This window comes from Garra rufa, chromosome 12 (assembly GCF_049309525.1).
Source record: "Garra rufa chromosome 12, GarRuf1.0, whole genome shotgun sequence".
Lineage (NCBI taxonomy): Eukaryota > Metazoa > Chordata > Actinopteri > Cypriniformes > Cyprinidae > Garra > Garra rufa.
This window is the reverse complement of record NC_133372.1, coordinates 30,405,892-30,429,106: the sequence shown is the minus strand read 5'-3', so window position 1 is coordinate 30,429,106 and position 23,215 is coordinate 30,405,892. Positions and strand designations below refer to the sequence as shown.

At 36.5% G+C, this 23,215-nt stretch overlaps 1 protein-coding gene across 1 annotated transcript in view; it reads left to right on the top strand.

The window, feature by feature from the left end:
- Positions 1-23,215, top strand: part of brinp3a.2 (bone morphogenetic protein/retinoic acid inducible neural-specific 3a, tandem duplicate 2) — a 42,833-nt gene that overhangs the window by 14,040 nt on the left and 5,578 nt on the right. The window contains exons 3-7 of the mRNA XM_073851718.1: positions 5,987-6,177; positions 8,741-8,931; positions 15,117-15,222; positions 19,408-19,644; positions 21,480-21,702. Coding sequence (XP_073707819.1) covers positions 5,987-6,177; positions 8,741-8,931; positions 15,117-15,222; positions 19,408-19,644; positions 21,480-21,702 — 948 coding nt within the window. The remainder of the gene's footprint in view (positions 1-5,986; positions 6,178-8,740; positions 8,932-15,116; positions 15,223-19,407; positions 19,645-21,479; positions 21,703-23,215) is intronic.

The window sequence follows — 23,215 nt, the reverse complement described above, 5'->3', positions numbered from 1 at the left end:
TGTTTAATTTCAATATAAATGATACAGAAAAGGCTAAATTAATTAAAAAGTGTCTACATTTTCAGTACAATACATTTACGTACTTACAATTATTAGTTAACCCTATAAAGCTTTTTTGTCATCTGATTAATAATTTATTCTTTTTAGCAAGTGAAAGGTATATAGTAATTATAAAAGCACCCCCTTTCTTGACGTTACATGTGCTTATTTAAATTCAGTAAAAAAATGTATCAAATATGATACATCAAACTTGTTGCCGCCTTATGATAAATTGCTTCTTTTGGCTAAAAACATCCGCTATTTAAATAAATGTAAATGTACCAAGTCATATTATTGTATATGCTTGTAATGAAAGTTGCCTCATAGATTATAGTTTTCATTTACACATTTTTAAAGTAAGTTTCTAATAGTTATGTTGTTTTGGATATAAACTGTTCTTTTGAGTGTGATATATGTGTAGAGATAATGCATGGAAAAGATGATAAATTCAGCTGGATGTCTCTATAAAAAGTCTCATATTGTGTTTGTGACATCCTTAGATCAGATCACATCTTTTAATGCTAATGCAGATTCTCTGTAATATGTTGCACAGCCTGGAGCCTTTTATTTAAGCAATCTCTTTTTCGGTGTATTTTCTTGCCGATAACAACGTATGCATGTAGCAGACCTAGAGAGATTAAAAGTGGCAATATTACATTGGGGATAGCTTTTCCTCCTTCAAGAGCAGCTTTGTTACATTGCTCAATTCAAATAATTCGCAATGACAGGTAGAAGATGAATTACCAGAAGTGGTTCTCCTACTTACAGTGGTGTGTAACGCTGTCGTCCGGGTAATGAAAGTGCACCATCTCACCCCTCCTTCAATTCTCCACGTTCTTCTTGATTGAATTTGAAAGATTTTTAATGAGCTCTTTGTTGGAAATAGTTCTTTTTTTTATTTGGGAGATTTCACTTTGCGGAATACTGGGGAAATGCCATATCATAACATTCAACGACAGTGTCCAAATATACCACCTGCTTTACTGAACCACCGCCACGGGATAGTTTCCAGAGACGATGCTGATGTGCGCACAGACTAAGGCAATTCTCTCTCTCACACAATCTTAATAATGTAAGTGGGAAAATCAGTTTGAAATTGCTTGCAAAAGGTCATTTCATAAAATGCTACTTCTTTTCATGATGACAGCTGCCCTTATTTTAAGTTTCCTCTTTTTAGGGCCACTTGCTTCTGTATGATATTCAAATCATCTTTTTAATACTTATCTTAAAGGCAGAGATAAAAGCTTATGACATAAGCTTCGAGTACTTTTTGTTCTGAGAAACAAAGCACGGCAAGCAGAATCGGTTTCAGCGCACATTCAAGGCTGTTGTGAAGACTGATGACGACTATAGTCATAATGAGCATTTCATATAGCACAGCAGAAGTCCCATAGAGTGCTTTCTAGAGAAGCCTTTAAACTGCTCTCACACAAAGCCTTACCTGATAAGACAATCCAAGCTTATCGTGCTCAGCTGTGACGGGAAAGAGAATGACAGGGAGGATTTTCCGTCTTTACTTCCCTCTTTGTGGGGAACCTTTGAACTCCTGAAGGCTAGCTCATCACAGTTCCCCAAGAACTGGGCAGTTTTAAAAAAGTGGCTTATCACAGTGCCATGTGAAATTTGAGACAGATCATCTAAATTCGAGCAAGCAGTCATCATCCCAGTTGTTGGTACAGCACATGCCAAATGCAATATTACCGTGTTTAACAGCAGCTGAGGGCGTAGCTTATGAAATTACTGAAAATTATATTCTGACATAAATCCAACAACAGCCTCGACCATACATTAATAATGTGTGTTTTTGTGAAATAATTTCGACATAATTCTATCACTTTTGCCTCTTATGAATTGCAAAACAGCAGATGGAATTAAGGGCGTTTGCTGGAATGAATCAATCAAACATCTGGGTCGGGAGGCCTCTGTCATTACTCCTGATTTAATGTGATAGATCCCCTTTCAGAAGGCCACCCCAGCTCCATCCATCACCTGTGCATGAGGTTACTCACTATTTCTCGGCTAACTGAGAGGATAGGCTCTTCTAGAAGAGAGGTGCGCGCGGCGACCGGAGGGTGTTTTGAGATGTATTGAGTGTGAGATTGTGCCAATGCCTTTTGTAGAGGCATGTGCCTATTTTAGCGTATGTATAATTGCATAACACAGAGCTTAAAATAAGGACCGGGGGTTGAAAGAATTATAGAGAGAAAAGGCTTGAATACTTAATTGCCTGTAACTGCGTGAATTAAATTTGTTATTTTTGTATGCATTGTGAGTTGCTGCTGGTGAGACAAAGAAGAGCATTAGTCTTGACCTTCGCTTAAGAAACAAAATAGTTTCTGTCAAGGCTAATTAAAAACAAGTTTTTTAATTGCTTCATCAGCTACTCATCTTGCAATAAATGGCACAAATGCTTTTAGTATTTTGCTCTAAGCAAGATCCATTGGTCCACTAGGCTGTGTTTACGCCAACTACCCGGTTCCAGATTATTAGCCCACATGCTGTATTTCATACATCAATTTATGTCTACTTAAAAGGTAACTTGGTGCTCTAATGTATGTCTTCACAATACAGACACACTACAAGATACCCAGCTACAGCTGAATTAAAGTAATGTTTGTTTTCATTGTGAGCAGTCTGGATTGCATCAATCACCGTAAAACTGTGCTAAGAACTCATTTACCATCTGAAATGTGAAAACTCATTTGTCGTAGGTGCACAGTAAAAGCTTCTAAAACAAGCCAAGCCTTCTGTGTTCTTACATACTTTCCATTAAAAGACTGTTGTACACTGTTTCATAGACGTCAAACAAATATGACTTAATTGGCTTTATACACTCTCAGTATAATGGTACAAAGCTGTCACTGGGGCAGTTCCCTAAGGTGTACCTTATTTATCCCTCTTTGTACCTTATTTACCCCTAAATGGTTATTTTACTAGTACTTTAAGGGTATGTTTACAATTTGGTTCAGTTAAAACTAACTCTTTTGTAATTGCTCAGTTTATTTGAATGTTGAGCCAAGTACGAATCTTATCAAGTTAGTGTTTTTAAGCATTTTACATTTATTCCAAAATAATAAGTCAAAGCAGTTACAATTTACACAATAAGTCTTATTTTGAGGCAACAACATGGTTATATCTATATGTGTAAGTTAATTTAGTCTTTTAATTAACATCATTAGGGGAGAGTGGGGTAAGTTGAGCCAGTGGGTAAGTTGACCCACCACCTGTATCTTGGCAACTGTACATTTTTATGTGATCATGTATTTTGGAATCACACATCCTTTCTGCCTGACTATGAAAAGAAGAGACTCATTGGAGTAGTGGAAGGCACCCATTTACTTTAAAAACCGTTTTTGGCTCGTTAAAGTAACATTTTAGCTGAAATGGCTGATTAAATGGCTATTACATCAAAGCAAATTTATCCAGGTCCAAAAATGCTTATGAAGCTTAAAGGTAATTTAGCAAAATATAAAACTATGCAAATCATTTAGCTAAATATTAGCCTGAATTGGTAAGCTAGCTAGCTAGGGCAAATTGAGCCACAGGAACACTTTTATATAAGAAGCCATATTTTTAAAACCCTTTATCATAGATGAATTCAGATCATTTAAAATGATAGGAAACATCCTGAAATTACTTTTTCATTGTACCACAACTAAAAAATGGCTCATCTTACCCCACTCTCCCTTATATTGTTCATTTAGAAAAAAACACAAGACAGGATTTAATGCATGAACCAATCACAGCTGAACATAATCGGTCATATCCAATCATATTACGATGGTGGCATTGCCTCCTCTCACATGACTTCACCTAATCATTCTCAATTACCCCCCCACTGCATGCTTAAAGGAGAAGTCCGGTGTGATATTGACCTAAAGTGTAATGAATCATGATACCGAGTGTAATCTTACCTTTCATAGCTCATCTCGGCTTGTCCCCTGCACTACGAAATCTGGCACTAGTTAGCCGATGCTAACAACAGGTTGTCGTTGAGGGTGCATTGGGCATTGGACTAGCCATGTAAATAAATCACTGTTTTACACCATTTACGAGGCACACAGTAGCTCCACACTTCATTGGTAGACTTCCAAGGGCCCTGACATTTAAAACGAGACATTGAGAACTTTGAAAAAGCACTGGTAGTTTATTTACAAGAAGATTTATACAGACAGTACCTTCAGGAAATTTACCGTTCGCCGCCATCTTGAATCTAGTCACGATAAGTCGAGTGACGAGCAGGAAGGAAACTACAACCTGATAAGTCACGTGAGTACTCGCGTTACTTTTGGACTGGAGTTAGTGCAGACAGTTGGCAATTGCAAAGATGTCGGACGATGAAGCTACTGAGTTTTATGAAGTAGTAGTGTAGTTTCCTTCCTGCTCGTCACTCGACTTATCGTGACTAAATTCAAGATGACGGCGAACGGTAAATTTCCTGAAGGTATTATCTGTATAAATCTTACTACCAGTGTTCAAAGTTGTCAATGTCTCGTTTTAAATGTCAGGGCCCTTGGAAGTCTACCAATGAAGTGTGACGCTACTTTGTGCCTCGTAAATGGTGTAAAACAGTTATTTATTTACATGGCTAGTCCGATGCCCGATGCACCCTCAACGACAACCTGTTGTTAGCATCGGCTAACTAGTGCCAGATTTCGTAGTGCAGAGGACAAGCCGAGATGAGCTATGAAAGGTAAGTTCACACTCGGTATCATGATTCATTACACTTTAGGTCAATATCACACCGGACTTTAAGGGGGTCTGTTAAAACTCAATGGGTTCAGGGGAGGTGAGAGAGAGAAAGACTCCTGCTGTAACTTTCCCTGGTGGTGTCACTGTTTGACAGTGTTTCTTTAGAAAAACAAATGATTTATACACTCTTTAATGTTAAATTTCGCAATATTGGTGAGGAGAGGAGACACTTCCTCCCCTGCCTCCTTTAAGGAAACTGGGTGTCATTCAACAGAAATATGAATGTCATGTGGACCAAAGACATCTAAATAAACCAAAAACAGAATGAAAAATCCCAAGATGTGACCCTAAAAAGCACAGAATCCTTACAGCAGATCTTTGTGTGCAACAGGGGAATTCCTGGTGCTGTATTGACTCCTTTACACATTTTATGAGGTCTTCGTGAGTTTTCAGCTGTTAAAAATATATATGTACACACATACAATATGCACATTTAGCCCAGCACACAGCCATTTTGGATGATCAGTAGATCACAAAATATATGCATAAACGCTGTACAATCAGGTGGATTTTTATGTCTTTTATTTTTAGGTCCAAACCAAAAGAACTAAGAAAACTGAACTAGAAGTGTAAACAAACTTTAAATGTACATATTAGTAGAGTACTTTTCTTATAAGAATGCTTTTAGACTTTGATGTGTCAGCAGTTAATTCATATCTGACTGATTTATATAAATTTAATTTCTACATTTTGTTTTTCATATGTGTGATATATTGTCAACTATTTGTCATGTGGTGCTGTGGAAGAAGCCTAGGAGCGGAAAAAATTTCAAAAATGCATGAGTCACCAAAGCCTGCAGCATTGTTTCTCAGTTTTTTGCCTTGAAGGATTTTAGAGCTTTGTGGTGGTATTTTTTCATTTAGCTTTTTTTTGCTTTCCCCCACTTTTATGAAAGGTATTGGTTGTCACCACAGGGCAGACTTCTATGAGTCTTTCTGTCGGGGCAGATTTCTGTCACGAAGTGTTTATTGAGCATAGCACCTGTCAGCTGCACATTCGGAGGCAGCGCCCTATGCATGGTATTCATCCCCCAAATGAAACATGCTCAGAGAACCTGAGGCTAGAGATGCAGCTTGGCAGGAGCGCTGGTTGCCCCGCAGGCCTCCTCCTATCATGTCCAAAACAGTCGAGAAATGTTAATGAAAACAGATCATTAGGGACAGGCCTGTTTACTGTCTCTGTTTTTCTCATGCAGGGAATTTGGCCGGTGGAAAGTGAATAACTTGGCTGTGGAGCGACGGGATTTCCTGAACTCCCCTTTGCCTCTCACCCCGGAGTTTATAAGAAACATTCGACTCCTGGGACGCAGACCCACTGCCCAGCTAATTACTGACAACCTGATCAAGAAATATGGGACCCATTTTCTACTGTCAGCTACACTAGGAGGTAGAAAAATATATTTCTCATTCTCATAGTGGTTTTGCACAAAGGTCATAATACCTACTGTGAGCGAACTTGAAAACCAACTTGTGTTTTTTTTTTTATGCAGAAGAAACACAGATAGATCTCATGCATATTTACATCTCAATTTCCACTCTATCAAGCCAAGGAAAATCACTTGTGACATGCTTTGCCGCATAATGTATTACTTCTTCCTCTGTGTGGCTGGAACGAGGAGGCAGGTGTAAACAGGTGGCATCATGTCCAGAATGGGTTACCTTTCAGAAATCCACACACATTATTTCGCTCAGTTCTCAAACTCGGAGCAGCCTGTGCTTACAAGTTACTTCACGTAATGCAAAAGTATTGGCTGTACACAACTGATGTGGCCTTCACTGCTCTGGAAAACAAGCAATATTGTGTAAGGTTAGAGCATGAAAATGGAGATGCAAGTCTTGCTTTGCAGTAGAGATCTGTCTGGAATACAAACTGCTAGAGAGCATATACAGTATAAGCATAAACTGTAAAGTCACACTTATCTGCTTTGTCTTAGGGCTGGATACAGATTTGCTTATTAAATTCTGCTTGAAAATCAAATATCTCGATTCAAATCCAAATTATTTATAATACTTTATAATTTATAATGTTGATTCTGCTAAATTATCTGCAAATGCTGTACATTAAGGTCAGTGTTTTATCTTTCTTTTTGTCTTTTTAAACTATTGACTAAAATAACTAGCTGATTAGAGTAATTTGTTTTGAGAATTTGGGCTACACTACACAAACTGTATGTTTTTGATTCACTAAGAGTCATTTTTTTGTTCAAAATTTGCATTACATTTAGAACAGACTGCAAACCAGGGCTTGTGGCCACCAAAAAATGCCATCAAAATGAACTAAAATGTCCCATAAATTCAAGACAAAGGGGCAAAAATTGCCCCTGCACAATTAAAAAATGTATTATGGCTGTTGTGATTAAAATGAAATGTGAAAATGAATGAAAACTGTCAATTCGTGGAATTGCATTTAGATTTCATCAGATTGCTTTTATGCACTGTTTTGTGCAGCATTGAGCTTTATAACTAATCAAACGCATTTCTGTTGAACTTAGGAATGCATTGGCCAATCAGAGATGCTTAGATTAGTCTAATGAGTGCGCGTTTATTTTGTTTCAAATAGTTGATCAATTTCACACAAAAAGTGCCGTTTTTTTCTCAAAAAATTACCATGATTACAAATGTGATATTGACTTTTACAAGAGTTCAATAGACAAGACATTACTTAAGAGACTTATATTGCCTGTTTTCGCTCTGTTTCACCAACAAAAATCATTCCAAACACAGCCACAGCACTGTTTTGTGTCTCTGAGCAACATGACCGTGTTTTGTTCCTGAATGAATCAACCGTTTAAATGGTTCAGTCGCAGTGACTTACTTATTAACAGTGACTTGCTGCCTCCTACTGGTGGTTTTAATTCCACATTTAAAGTATCTTTTCATTTTTTAAATAATTTCAAATATCAGTATTTAACATTTTATGTTTAATATATCAAAACATTATTTATGCATTTGTAACTGCAGGTTACATGCATTCATGACCTGCATTAAACAGTGTGGAACTACATTTAAATGCCACTTCAGATGCATTTTCTGTGTTTCTTCTGCATTGCAAAGACAAATTTTGTTGATACTTTGTTCATTTGGTTGGTAACAGCCCAAATGTCTTAATATTCTAATTCACTGATTAAATGTAAAGGTGATGCACGCTTACAAAAATGGCTTTTTTTTTAGGTTAAAATGCCCATAAAAGGTAAAAATCTATTTAAACTATTTGGAAAAGATTAATTTATATCATTGTGAACTGACCACTATACTGAATATGAAGAATCTCAAAAAAATTAGGTGTCAGCTGTCCATGGTAGTTATCGTTATTGATAAAATTATAGAAAATATTAAGATATTATTTTTTGTCAGCATTGCACACCCCTACCTTTCTGTATTGATATTAATAATCATAGTTACAATTTAAAGAGCAATGATCTACAATAATGATTTTTTTTGTCGTAATATTGCAGCCCTATAAGCTTCTGTTTTTTACACGTTTAAACAGCCCATTGTTATTGACAGCAGTTTAAAATATTGATTAAAGTAAATTTAAGTATTGAAGACAACATAGAAGACAATGTAATTAATTTCAGGGGGCAAATATTGCCTCTTAATGGAAAAGTTCATTTCTGACCCTGCTGCAAATTCACATTTCTAACTGTGGTAAAATATTAATTATTTTGCTGAAGATTCAACAGGAGATACATTCCTGATACTTAATACATTACATAGCCACTAAAAACAGACTGATCTTGGGTTTTTAAGAATGAACAATGAAATTGAAATTGTTCAAATGAAGATTATTGAGAAGATTTTTATTTTTACCTTGCCATGTAATACATAGCAATCAGCTTACATATAACAGCTTGCATCAGAATCCCTAACATATTCTGCAGGTGCACAGAATAGATTGATTCTTACTGTAAAACATGTCTATATCAATAAGCATGTTATGTTTCTGCTAGGAGAGGAGGCTCTGACTATATTTGTGGACAAAAGGAAGTTGAGCAAGAAAGCAGAGGCGAGCGAGTACACCAGTAACAACACGGCTGTGACTCTGGAGGCCCTGCACCAGCTGGCTGCCTCCTATTTCATAGACAGAGAGAGTACTCTGCGAAAACTGCATCACATCCAAATTGCTTCCACTGCCATCAAGGTATGTCATTAGTCAAGTCAGAGCCCACAGCTTCCTTCTTTCAACTCCTCAAGAATAATCATGTTCAGTATAACAAAGTGATTTTTTTCACTATCCCTGTTGCCATGATCTTGCTATGAAAAGTGTCATATGCTATGAGTGGGTATCTAGTGGGTAATATTCATTCACTGCTGTATATGACAAGCTCTGCATTGTGAGAAAGGAAAAGTAGCTATGGTTGTACATGTTGTTCAAGAATGAGATTCATGAATGGCCTATGATGCTGAGTAATTAATAATGTGGGTCTACAAATTTCAGCATAGGTGCATTTTCACTGTGAGAGACAGAATCTAAAAATAAAAATCCGGAAATCACATTGTATGATTTTTTAACAGTTTATTGAGGTCAAACGGTTCCTGTAGTTCTTTACCAGGTTTTCACAGACTGCATGAGGGATTTTGGCCCACTCCTCCATATAGATCTTCTCTAGATCTGTCAGGTTTCGGAGATGTCGCTGAGCAACACAGAGTTTCAGCTCCCTTCAAAGATTTTCTATTGGATTTAGGTCTGGAGACTGGCTAGGCTACTCCAGAACCTTGATATGCTTCTTACAGAGCTATGGTTTTTCTGGCTGTGTGCTTTGGGTCATTGTCATGTTGGAAGACCCAGCCACGACCCATCTTTAATGCTCTGACTAAGGGAAGGAGGTTTTTGCCTAATATGTCACAACACATGGCCCCGTTCATCCTCTCCTTAATACAGTGCAGTCGTCCTGTCCCCTGTGCAGAAAAAATGCTTCCAGCCCCATGCTTCACTGTAGGTATGGTATTATTGGGATGATACTCATCATTCTTCTTCCTCCAAACATGGCGAATGGAGTTAAGACCAAAAAGTTCTACTTTGGTCTCATCTGACCACAGGACTTTCTCCCATGACTCCTCAGGATCATCCAGATGGTCCCTGGCAAACTTCAGACGGGCCTGGACATGGGCTGACTTAAGAAGGAGAACCTTCCGTGCGATGCAACATTTTAAACCATGACGTCTTAGTGTATTACTGATAGTAACCTTGGAAACAATGGTCTCAGCTCTCTTCACGGCATTGACCAGCTCCTCCCGTGTAGTTCTGGGCTGATACTTTACCATTCCTAGAATCACTGCTACCCCACAAGGAGAGATCTTCCGTGGGGCCCCAGTCCGAGGGACATTGACAGTCATCATTAGCCTCTTTCATTTTCTGACAATTGCTCCAACAGTTGTTCTTTTTTCACCAAGCTGCTTGGCAATCGCCCCGTAGCCCTTTCCAGCTTTGTGAAGGTCTACAATTTTGTCTCTTGTGTCTTTTGACAGCTCTTTGGTTTTGCCCATGTTGCTACTTAGACTTTGGCTGATTGTGGGGTGCACAGGTGTCTTTATGACAGCTAACAACCTCAAACAGGTGCTACTAATTTAGAATCATGAGCAGAGTGTAGCTGGATTATTTAAAAGCAAAATAGCAGGTCTTTGACGGTCAGAAATCTGGCTGATAAGCAAGTGATCAAATACTTATTTGACACAGTAATTCACAAATAAATTGTTAAAAAAAAAATCATACAATGTGATTTCCGGATTTTTATTTTTAGATTCTGTCTCTCACAGTGGAAATGAAGAAGTCTCTAATGCTCATCAAGGCTGCATTTATTTGATCGAAAACACAGAAAACAGTAATATTGCTAAATGTTATTACAATATAAAATAATGTTTTTTATTTGAATATATTTTAAAATATAATTTATTCCTGTGAAGAAAAAGCTGAATTTTCATCAGCTGTTACTCAAGTCTTAAGTGTCACATCATGATCCTTCAGAAATCATTCTAATATGCTGATTTATTATTAGAATGATCAATGTTGGAAACAGTTGTTCTGCCAAATATTGTTTTATCAGGATTCTTTGATAAATAATGTTAAAAAGAACAGCATTTATTCAAAATATAACTCTTTTCTAACAATGTAAATCTATCTCTCACTGTTTTTTAAATTGAACACCTCCTTGGTGAAAAGTATTTATTTATAATAAAAATTTACTGACCCTAAATTTTTGAACAGTAGTGTATATTATTATTTCTATTTTAAATAAATGCTGTTCTTTTTAACATTTTATCGATCAAAGAATCCTGAAAAAAAGTTTCACAGGTTCCAAAAATATTAAGCAGCACAACTGTGTTCAACATCGATAATAAATCAGCATATTAGAATCATTTCTGAAGGATCATGTAACACTGAAGACTGGAGTAATGATGCTTTTTAACTAAATAGCTTTCTATCACAGGAATAAATCACATCTGAAAATATTTTCACATAGATTACAGTTATTTTAAATTTTCTGTATTTTTGATCAAATAGATGCAGCCTTGATGAGCATAAGAAACATTTTTAGAAACCATTAAAAATCATACTGATCCCAAACTTTTGAGTAGCAATGTATATATACAAGATTAATTTGGGGAAGTATCAAAAATCAAACAGCTACAAAAACATGGTGTATCTGCTTTTTTGCATCTTGACAGGGTAATGCCTTTTGTACAGTCCTACAAAGGCAAAATGCAGTAACTATGGCAACACTGAAACTTAGGATGGCCTCTATTTTTATTATTATTATTTTTAATATAATTCATTTAATTTAATACCTAGGCAGATTACATTATTAATGCATCGTCCAAATTGTCACTTTTTTTCCTTCACTAAAACCGATTTCAGTCATCAGTTTTGACAAAATGTCTAGTTACTGCATTTTGTTTATGCATAGCAGTCTTTTTGCCTAATGGTCCTGTATTATAATACAGAAGCAATGATGTAATTTTGTATCTGCAAAAAACAGCTCTAGATGGAAGAAAAATACCAAAAACACTATTTGGCTCCTGTTGCAGAAAGGGCTCATCAAAAAAGTGAACACAGAACAAAACAACTTTAATAAATAGCCCTTTTATTCTTTATAACATCTTAATATCACGTTTGCCATATGCTATGTCTTACTTTCTCTAAATTTCTCTTTAATCCTCACAGATCAACTCAAACTAATTTGAATAGCCAAAGAAAGCTTTGTGCTTCATATTTGTCACAATTAGGAATTCAGTCAGTGCACCATTTGAAGTTGCTGTTTCACTTTTGCTGACAGCCATAAAAATTGGTCACACAAAGCTGTTCAAATCCCCCAAACAGACATTTACTCTGTCACAGCAACGCACAGTTTGACACATATATTCTGGTCCACACTTTGATGATCCCTCCCCATCCCATTATATACAACAGCGCTTTCCCTCGGCACACAACTGCTGCAGTGCTTAGACGGTTTTATTACAGTTGGGAGGGCAGATCTCAGGTGTCAAGGCTGTGTTTGTCTATTGCTTGTGAGAAAAGCAAAAGAGCCCGTGAGTGACGGAAGCAGCCTGCCAGGCAGGACAGTGCAGCTCCAACAGCGCAAGAGAATGAATCGCAGAAGCAGCAGGGGCCTCTGACACACGCATCATTTCCACAGGGCGTTGACCCATGTCTACATTTCACGGGACAGACTGAGGCAGCAATCGTTCCTCCATATGAATTCCAGATTAAACAGAGCTGCAGTACAGAATGAGGCTTCTAGCTCCCCCCACTGGGCACCGTGGAGGGGAAATTTTGTTATTTCCTTTCATAGCAAAAGCCTATTAGTGTGGCAGTGTGCTGGGACTGTGAGAGGAAAACACTGGAGCGAAGCTCTTTACAAAGTCAGGCTTTATTCCACCTTTGTGGTTCTGCTCAGGTTGTTTGTCTAATGCGTGAAAACCCGAGCCATTCTGCAATCGGCGGGGATCATTTTGCTCATCATTTGACAATTTCTTCATACCAGATCAGCTCTAAGCCATGCCAGAATTGAATTTACAGCTGTGATACCTTCGGAAACACACACCGCGTCAGAATTGTAACCGCAGGGAGACAACGCCAACTCTTTTGGAGAGAATTGACTGTTGTGTTCTGTTATGCGTAGCATTTTTCAAGCAAAACCCTCTATGTTAATCTCAGCTGACATGCCCTATTCTATTCTGTCCAGTGCCCTGAGATTCCCGCACCACTATTTTGATTAATTTTTCTGGTCTGTTTTTGTTTGTTTGAACAGCATATTGGTTATTCAGTAGTGAGCTGTTCATAACCAAAGTAAACTGCACTGAGGACCACAATTCGCTGCAGGTCAAAACTCTGGCTGTGCGAGACTGTCCATGGAAAATCTGGATATGTAGTCCTGTCTAGTGTGCTTTCAAAAAGAAATGCTGAAGTTGTGGTACCTGCCCAGCTGTGAAATTGGAGAAAGCTTTCTATCAGCCAAACCTGGTGGCTAATATCTCCTGACAGAATATTGTTTTATCCATATAATTGGGATATTTGACTGATCCATAATAGCTGCTCACTATGCCGCGCAAGAATCAACAGCAGACTGTTGATGTTTCACATTAAACCGAGGATCAGGCAAGTCCAGGTGGCCTATAATTTGCCATTACAAGGTATTTTGTGACATGCAAAGAATTTGCTTTGAATAACAGCTGTTATCTGTAAAGGAAATCTAATATCATGCTCCACTTGTTCATCAATCAGTAGCCCTTTACCATATGGCACATCATATGGTGCATTAAATAATAAAGCATATAGATGTATCATCTGATTGCATCAGGTATGGTCGTTATAAAAAAAATCAATTGCTGCTGAGCTAAGCTTGCGGTTTTATTGCAGTTCAGGCTTTTGCTCAAGCCAGGGATTCAGGCCATATGTTCTGTGGTAACTAGCGATGGGTATGGATAAAAGACTAGTCTATATATTTCTTTCCTCACAGCCTTTTGCTGGGTTGGTTATTTATTTATTTGTTTGCTTGTTTAAAACTGCATCCCTGCAGTAAAACACTACCGTTCAAAATGTTAGGGCTGGTAAAATTAAGCTCAGCAAGGCTGCATTTATTTGATCCAAAAACACAATTAAAAAATGAATACTTTTGAATATTAGTACAACTATTTGAATATGTTTTAAAATGTTATGGCCAAGCTGAATTTTCAGCCGCCATTATTCCAGTCTTAATCAGAATAATCTTTCAGAAATCATTCTAGAAACATTCCAAGAAACATTTGTTAATATTATCACAGTTGAAAACAGCTGCACTTTTTAATATTTTTGTGGAAACCATGGTGCAATCTCTTTTTAGGATTATTTGATGAATAGAAAGTTCAAAAGAGCAGCATTTATTTCAAAAAGAATTGTGCCCCTGCTGAATAAAAGGATTTATCAAAAAAAAAAAAAAAAAAAACTTTACCAAAAACTTACTGACACCAAGTGTAGACATATATAAATTGTTAACTCTGTATAACATTAAAAGTCAAGATTGTTTAAAAAAAAAAATGAAGTGAACACCCATATAGTAAGCTGCAGAGTTCCCAGTTACCACCGCTGGACTCTTCAGTGGGTTTGTGATGGAGTGGCAGAAGACAACCTTGTCTTACCTTATCTAACTGTCAGCCTGGAAAAGATATTGTCTGACAGGCCGAATCGAAAGAGATCACTGAATTGATGAAGGTTCACTGGCCCCATAAGAGAGAAAAGTGTGAATCAATTATGCGTGCTTCTCCGTGTCATGAGGAGAGAAGGATGACTAGAAAAGAGAAGGAAAAAATCGAGTGTGATCTCTTATTGCAAATGCGGATAATAGTGGGGCTAGCTTGCAGTAAAGGTCAATTGAGATGCCTGAGTCAATATGGCTACACAGAGTCTGACCATCATTAAGTATCCTCTGCTAAGGTTAGATAATGTTCTGCATTGTAGAGAGAAATAGACTTCTGTTTTCCTTGTGGGTGTGAAAGAATCTCTGAAAAGGGAAGCTAATCAATTAAATACATTTCATAACGTAGCAGGGGGGGAAACATTGCACAACAGCCTGCTTGGCTCACTCCATAAGATGAGAAGAACAGTAAGTGATTATCTGTGAGAGGACCACCACTGCATGCGCATTAGCACCATGTCTGGGACAAGTGACTCACCAAGCACAGGAAGTTCTTATGATGCATCTGTTCACAGCCAGGCTGCTTATTATCCCTTTTAACAAGGGAAACATGGGAAAGGAGTTTGTTAGACACTGTTTTTCACATAAAATACCATGGTATAGTAACCGTATGGTGAAAGTGATAATTTTGTGGTCTGATTTTTTTGTTTCCCAGGTAACTGAAACGAGGACTGGCCCTCTCGGCTGCAGTAACTATGACAACCTTGATTCTGTCAGTTCTGTGCTGGTTCAGAGTCCCGAGAACAAAGTCCATTTGCAAGGTATAAAATGTTGTTATGTCAAGTTTTGATACTGTGATGGACATTTTTTTTTTTTTATGTGAAACACTTTGGCTCTTCCAAAAACCAAAGAGCTCTGATCGAAGGAGCATTTTAAGGCATCTTAGTCACGTTCTTGACATGAAGGCTGTTCCGAAAGGTTGGCAGCTCAATTATGTGGCTTCTCAAGATGACTTGTGGAGACGGCAGTCTCAGAAATAAACTCAGTGATAACTTTAAATCTAAGATGGCAGATGATTTAAGTGAAATGGAGATTATAAAATTATTAATTCAATACTGAAATGTAAGTTTTGGGTCTGTATTATTTTTTAATGTTTTTGAGAAGTTTCTTGTACGCACTAAGGCATCATTTATTTGATTAAAAATACATTAAAAACAGTAATATTATTAAATACAGTTGCAATCGAAATTATTCAACCTCTCAGAGACTATAGTACTTTACAAATATAAGCTTTTCTTAAGATCCAGGACTTTGTAAAAAATTGCATCTACAACAGCACATTAAAAGTGATAATGCCAATATATAATGTAATGTTTTTGAATTATAAGAACACAGCTGTCATAATTATTCAACCCCTATTTAACATTGTGGTTTTAAGTCACTTATTTTTGTGGCAGAGAACAAAATTGTCTTAAAACACAATTGAGCCTTTAGAAACTCTATTACAAAAACAGAATTGGCTTGGGGTGTTACACATACATACATTTAGCCCATGCATGTACTGAAGTTGAGTAGCAAATATGGTTAAGTCAACAGAGCTTTCACAAAAGCTATAAAGATTAAATAGTATTATTATTAGGGCCGGGACTTTAACGCGTTAATTTAGAATAATTAATTACACAAAAATAACACGTTAATTTTTTTTAACGCATTTTAATCGCACTTAATTTTGCACCGCGGAACGTTTCTCACTGGATGAGTTTCGGCGGACCGATTATACTGGAGCACCAACTAGCACATCGAGCCTCAAGTATCACCTCAAAGCTTTTACAGAAGGTCTACCTACCTATAGGGTACCAGAATTTCTGAAATGTAGGCTAGTATATTTCTAAATATCCCAGTGTTTCCCCTACCATTATCTTAGGGGGGCGCGTTTACAATGTCTCCTCCAATAAAACACGGACTGGATTGCGGACTCCATTCATAAAAACCGAATTTACTATAGCGCGGAATGCCACGTAAATTCGTCGATTTTTGGATTGATTAATCAAAAGTTGGTCTGTCACTTAATTCAAATCGCGATATGGACTAGTGTCTGTCAAAACTGAAATGCAAAAAGACCGTTTTAATATGAATCCTGCATGTTCCGTTTGTATCTGTATGTATGAATGGTGGAGACGTGTTTTTTTTTTTTTACTACACGCATACTAACTAGCATCATATCATACTTTACACACAGAAACTTCACGGCAACCTGTCAAAATAAAAGTACGGTTTAACATGAAACAGAACAATATTCCTATTTAAATAATTGACAAAAAAACAATATATATGATAAAAAAATAAATATAACAACAAGATTAACCACTTAATTGTAGAAAAAATACTACAATTATTATTTAAATGTTAAATTATTATTATTTATTGATTTTAACAGCAAACCTCTGTTTGTTTGCCAAAAATTAAAAAGGTTTATTTTTCATTTGATTAAAAATAAATAAATGTTTATGCTTTCATTTGATTATGAGAAAAATTAAAACACACAAGAATTTCTTAAAAAAAAAATAGCAAAAGATTGTAAAGCCCTATTGTTCAAAATGTTAAAATAGAGAGTTTTGGACTTATTTTTTCACTGAAATAAATGTTTTCGTTATTACACAAAGTAGGGTAAAGTACCGAGAAAAAAAAGTATGGAAACCTAGGGGAAACACTGTATCCTATTGCTACACTTAATGGCAATATTGCACTGGTCTGTTGGACTAGGTTGAACAAAAATAAACAATATTTTGTTGCTTAAGCTTATGTATTCAGTCATTCTTCAATGGTATGCTAAAAATCCATATGAAAAAACTTACTTCTCACTGTTCTCAGGTCAAATATTTATATGCGATTAAAATGCGATTAATTTCGATTAATTAATTACAAAGCCTTTAATTAATTAGATTAATTTTTTTAATCGAGTCCCGGCCCTAATTATTATATTAGAAAGTCTAAGGCTACATGAAGATTTCCTAGACATTTCCAAGAGACACAGCCGGCTGCCTTATTCCTTAGTTTAAAGTGCATTGTACCAGAAAACCTTTTAGGGTTTTGAACAAAGCACAATATCATAAAATGTTTTATCAGAGCAACTGAAAAAAACATGTAATGTACAGCTAAAGACTTGCAAGATGACTCAACAAAAGGAGGAAAAACATTTCAATGCATTATATAGACAAGAACACTAGACAAGTATGGCGTTCACATTGAGGCATCTTGCCGAATACCACTTTTGACCAAGAAGAACAAAAAGGTCTACTTGAACATTGATTTGGATAGACCTGTGGATTTTTGGAGAAATGTTTTATGGAGTGATTTGACCAAACTTTTTGGATCAGCAGTGTGTTTAGTAGGCAAAAGGCAAAGCTTATAAGCAGAAGAACACCATCTCCAATCGTCAAATAGTCCTGTTATGGGGTTGTTTTACTGTAGCAAGAAGTGGAAAACATGACCATATGAAGGACATCATGTATTCTTTGAATTATCAGGCCTTTTTGGCAAGAATCGTGATGCCCTTTGGTGCAAATACTAAAGCTAATTATCAACAGACTTTCCTGCAGGACAATCATCCCAAAGTACACATCTAAATCTACTTATGTTTGGTTCAAAGATCAGTCGTAGAATTTTCTTGAGTGACCTGTTCAGTCTCCAGATTTAATTCTCATTAACAATATTTGGTTGAATTTGACGAAAGCAGTGGCAATGTGAAAACCAAATATTATCAGTGATCTGAAAGCTTTTTCTGGTGAGGAACGGACTAAGATTGCAGTAGAGAGGTGACAGAAGCTTCTAAGCACTTCTAAGCAACATTTATTAGTGGTTTTAGAGAATAAAAGATTCTGCACCAAATTTTACTTTTGGGGGTTGAATAATTTTGAACATGAACCAGAGCCAATTAATTTTAAAACTTACATTCTCAGAATTACTCAAATGTGTATTAATAAGCTTTCTCTAATAGTGTACTGATGCCTTTGTTGAATTGTTTTTTACAAAATGTTCTCTGCAGCAAAATGTCAGATGATGCTTCAGAAACCATTCTAATATGCTGATTTGGTGAAACATTTTATTATTTATATTGAAAATAATTGTACTGCTTAATATTTCTGTGGAAACCATGATACTTGATTATTAAAAGACATATGTGACCCTGGACCACAAAACCAGCCTTAAGTAGCACGGTATACTTGTAGCAATAGCCAACAATACATTGTATGGGTCAAAATTATAGATTTTTCTTTTATGGCGGAAATCATTAAGATATTAAGTAAAGATCATGTTTCATTAAGATAATTTGTAAATTTCCCACCATAAATATATCAAAACTTAATTTTGTAATGTGCATTGCTAAAAACTTAATTTGGACAACTTTAAAGGCAATGTTCTCAATATTTTAATTCACACCCTCAGATTCCAGTTTTTCAAATAGTTGTTTCTCGGCCAAATATTGTCCTAACGAACTATACATGAATGGAAAGCTTATTTATTCAGCTTTCAGGTAATGTATAAATCTCAATTTAAAAAAATGGACCCTATATTTTTGTGTTTCAGGGTCACATATAGTCTAAAATAAAAATTCAGTTAGGAAATACAGTAACTAAGAAAATGGCTTCAGCTTTTTTTGTTTGAATTTAGACTGATTTGATATCAATGTGCATACTCCACTCTCTTTGCATTCCTAAGCATAGTTGATTCAAATCTATTTGTCATGGGATGAATCATGAGATAATTGAGTTTGATCATAACTTGTGTACAGTCAGAAATCGCTGTAACTGCAAAAGCACTTGTTGAGAAATTTTAGCATGCGCTACATTCTCATTTGTTGAACAGAAAATATGATAACTGCAGATGCTGCATGTCTACTAGCATTTATGTGTGCGCTTGGTGACCATGTGACTCCCTTTATCACATCACTTTATTCAGGTAACCCAGTATTCTCATAACAGTCTTTCTTTTCTCTGTAACTGAAGGCTTGCAGGTCATTTTGCCCGATTATCTCAGAGACACTTTCGTCCAAGCAGCTCTTAGTTACATTGCCTGCAATGGAGAGGGAACCTTTGTCTGTCGAGACAATGACTGCTGGTGCAAATGTGATCCTAAGTTCCCAGAATGCAACTGCCCCTACATGGATATTCAGGCCATGGAGGAAAGCCTTTTGCGAATCTCTGAATCATGGTCTCTTACCTACAAAGAGTTTGAAGATTCAGGTAGGAGATTAAATTATGTCAACTTTTAAATTAATCTTTTTTTATTATTCATTTGTCCTTCTGAAGGAAAATATCAATCACCAATACACGCTCTTTATTCTAAAGCATCCTATAGCCTATTTTGGAGTTTTATTGTATAATTATTATTAGTTATTGTATTAGTTAAAAAATGTAATTAAATACTGTTCATTCATTGCTGAAAATGGACAAACAAATCATTTAACTCTCAACTACAGGCAAAACCATTTTTTCATGTAGTATGTCTTTGAAGATTTTAGAGCATTTTGCTCTAGTGGAAAGAAAACATCCAAAATATACAGTCAAGTGTTTATTTTATTAAACTTTATCCATTTGCGTCTGCAGATTTCAATTACAGTACATTTCTTTAAAGGCTATTTTCTCCTGCACTGAGCCAGAAACCTCCACTTCAATACTTACACACATACAACAATCTTTTTCACTCCTGTCCTGTCTATATTTCGAAAGTTTTTACAGAAGAGATCGTTCATATATCATTCACGTTATTTATATAATATTTTATTCATATAAACATGAAAATAATTCTGGCTGTTGACAGTATTCTCTGATTTATGTTGTGATAAATAAAATGATTAATAAAAATAAAAATAAAAAGTTATCCAAAATTCCCTGTGTAAGAACCCTTATATTTAATGTGTCAACAAAAAAAAAAAAAAAAAAGTAACCTGGCTTTAGCAGATTTTTCATATTTGTGTTGTGGAAATTGATGCAAATTAGTCCATATTTAATTAGATAATGCAAATATAAATATAACATTTCTGAAAACTTAAAAAAAAAACTGAAAATTACTCCACGATTAAGCCATCTTAGGTGTATATGACTTTCTTCTTTCAGACAAATACAAACGAATTCCTGAACGTGTGTACAACAGTTAGCAAGTTTAAATATGGATATTTTCTTAAACAAACACATCGATTTACTTCAGAAGGTCTTTGTTAACCCCCCGGAGCTCTGATTGTATTTGTCTGAAAGATGAGAGCCATCAACACCTAGAATGGCTTGAGGGAGAGTAAATCATGGGGTAATTTTCATTTTTGGGTCCTGTTCCTTTAATGTACTGTGAAAAATCAACTAGGGAATTATGGCAAAAACTATTAGTCAAATTTTTCACCCTGTTGACCTGTGGAGTCTTGTCTAGTGTAATTTCTCTGTAGTTTTTCACACTGGTTAGTCGTCGAAATAATTATGAACAACTTTCAGTGGATCCTGACATTCCTCACACAATGTCCTTCAGAGACAGTGTGGGATTAGAAAAAAGATCCTGCTCAACATATTGCCTTACAGTATGTTGAGCAGAATTAATCACCCATAAAATGCTTTATTGCCTATCCAGCATCTTTCATCAAGCATATGAATGAGAGCACTTAGCATAATGTTTAGGTACTGTATTACTGCCTGTCGAGGTCACCCCACAGTGACCATTAATGCTTGAGCAAAATTAAAACGCATGGATTTTTTTCTTCCACACTTTCATCCTTATCCCCTCTTCCCAAAATATCCCCGAGTTCAATTACTTTCAAAGTTTATGTTATTAGAGCTATCAGGAAGTGCCAGATACACATAGTTTCTCAGGTATCGTAAATGTGTCCTTCTATTAGGAGCATCAAAGGCATTCAGCGTTCTACTCCATCAGCTAAAATGAACCACTTGAAAAAACGTCTCTTCAGAGAAATGATTCCGTCTTATTGTCAAGGAAAGTGAAGTATAAAGGCAGTGCGTTCAGGCATTTATCCACTGTTCAGTCAAGTTTACATGACAACAATCCTATATCTGAGAGAACTCTCCTTCTTCAACAGATGAGTTCAAAACATTTCTGATGAGGCTGCCACAGAATTTCTTCCTCAACTCCTCAATGATCCAACATTTGTGGTCGCTGGATGGTGTATTTCAGCGGCGCTATGAGCAGCTGGAAAGCAGCATGAAAAGTCTCTTCAAGCGAGCCCAGCGAGTGGTTTACAAGCTCTTCAGCCTCAGCAAGAGGTGCCAAAAGCAGCCCCACATCAACTTACCGCGTGAAAGGTGAGCACAACAGACTCATTATCTCCTCATTGTTGTGGTGATAAATACACTAATACTTAATTCCGAAATGGAATAATGCCCCCAATTACTGTATCCAGAGAGGAAACTCTTCACATAGTGTTTATCATCATTATTACTTGTGTTCATGAGTGGCCCGCATTTCATACTCCACGGGCTGCCGAGAGGAATGTTTGTCAGCGTGCTTCAGAGTGAAAAGGAACACTAGTGTTCTTGTCTCTGGGGAGACAACTTTGTGTTTACCCACAATCAATAAGACTAAAGTCGGTATAGTGGTTCTCAACTGGTTTTGCTTCAGGCTCTAGATTTTACACTGGCTACCAAGCACCAACACACTTTATTGGACAAAAGTAAATAAAAACACCCTTTAAATGAAACATTTTCAAACATTATATAAGTGAAGTTTTATCTGGATCATATTTTCTTTTACAGTGCATAGTTTTGTTCATTCGGTGGAACAAAACTATGCAGCCTGTCTTTGCCTTTGTGTTTACTCTAATTATTGTGATATCCTAACTACAGACAATTATATGGTAATTAAATTAAAAAATGTTTATTCATTCAATAAAAAAAAATCACAGATTGCACCATTAAAATGCATAAATAAATCATAAATGTGCGAATTACACATTTAATAACCAAATTAATGTAGAAGGAACATAAAGGAGATATAAAACATAATTTGTTGTTAGACTAAATGTGAGTACATAATGCATAGGAAGTGGAAAAAAATGGATGCTGCATTAAATTGCATTGATTATTTTTTTAAAGATGTAAAATAGTCTATATTAATCAGAGAAATTAGCATCTTTTTACAGCACTAATTTTATGATTTGTCAAAACAGATCTGCAACCCATTTTTTCTAGCCTGGGTGTCCCAGCTTGATTTTATTCACGCTGGAAGGTAGCATGGAAACCATGGACCAAATTTTCACCTCAGATAGGGAACCAATCACAGAACAGGGAGGGAGCAGCAAGACGATGACGCCTTCTATGCGACTCACCGAAGCAGTTTGTTTATAACTATGGATCCAACATGGCAGCAAGTTATCATTCGATGCAGCCGTTCACATGTCGCGCCTAAAAACGCGTGGAAAACGCTAGGCGCATTGCTTTCTCCTTTCCAAACCGCTCTGTTGCTTGCGCATGGAAAATGCGAGCGCGTCGCAACCGCGTCGCTTCCATTATGCGCGCGCATACCGTGCGTCTACATTTGAAATAACGAACTTTAGCGCGCAAAAGACGCGACATGTGAACGGCCCCTTAGATAGTGTTCTAAGTAGTTTAGAACGCAAGTTTATTTTGAAAAAAGACCAACTTTTGGCGTTAAACCATCGCTCTGTATACGTCATCCGGTATGATTGAAACGATTGGCTATGAGCTACGCACAGGCGCATTTGATAGACATTCGTAGCGCCCAATAAATGGCTCTGGGCATTCGTAAACCACGCCTCAAATACGAGAAAATGAACATGTGGTTCCCAGACCACGAATC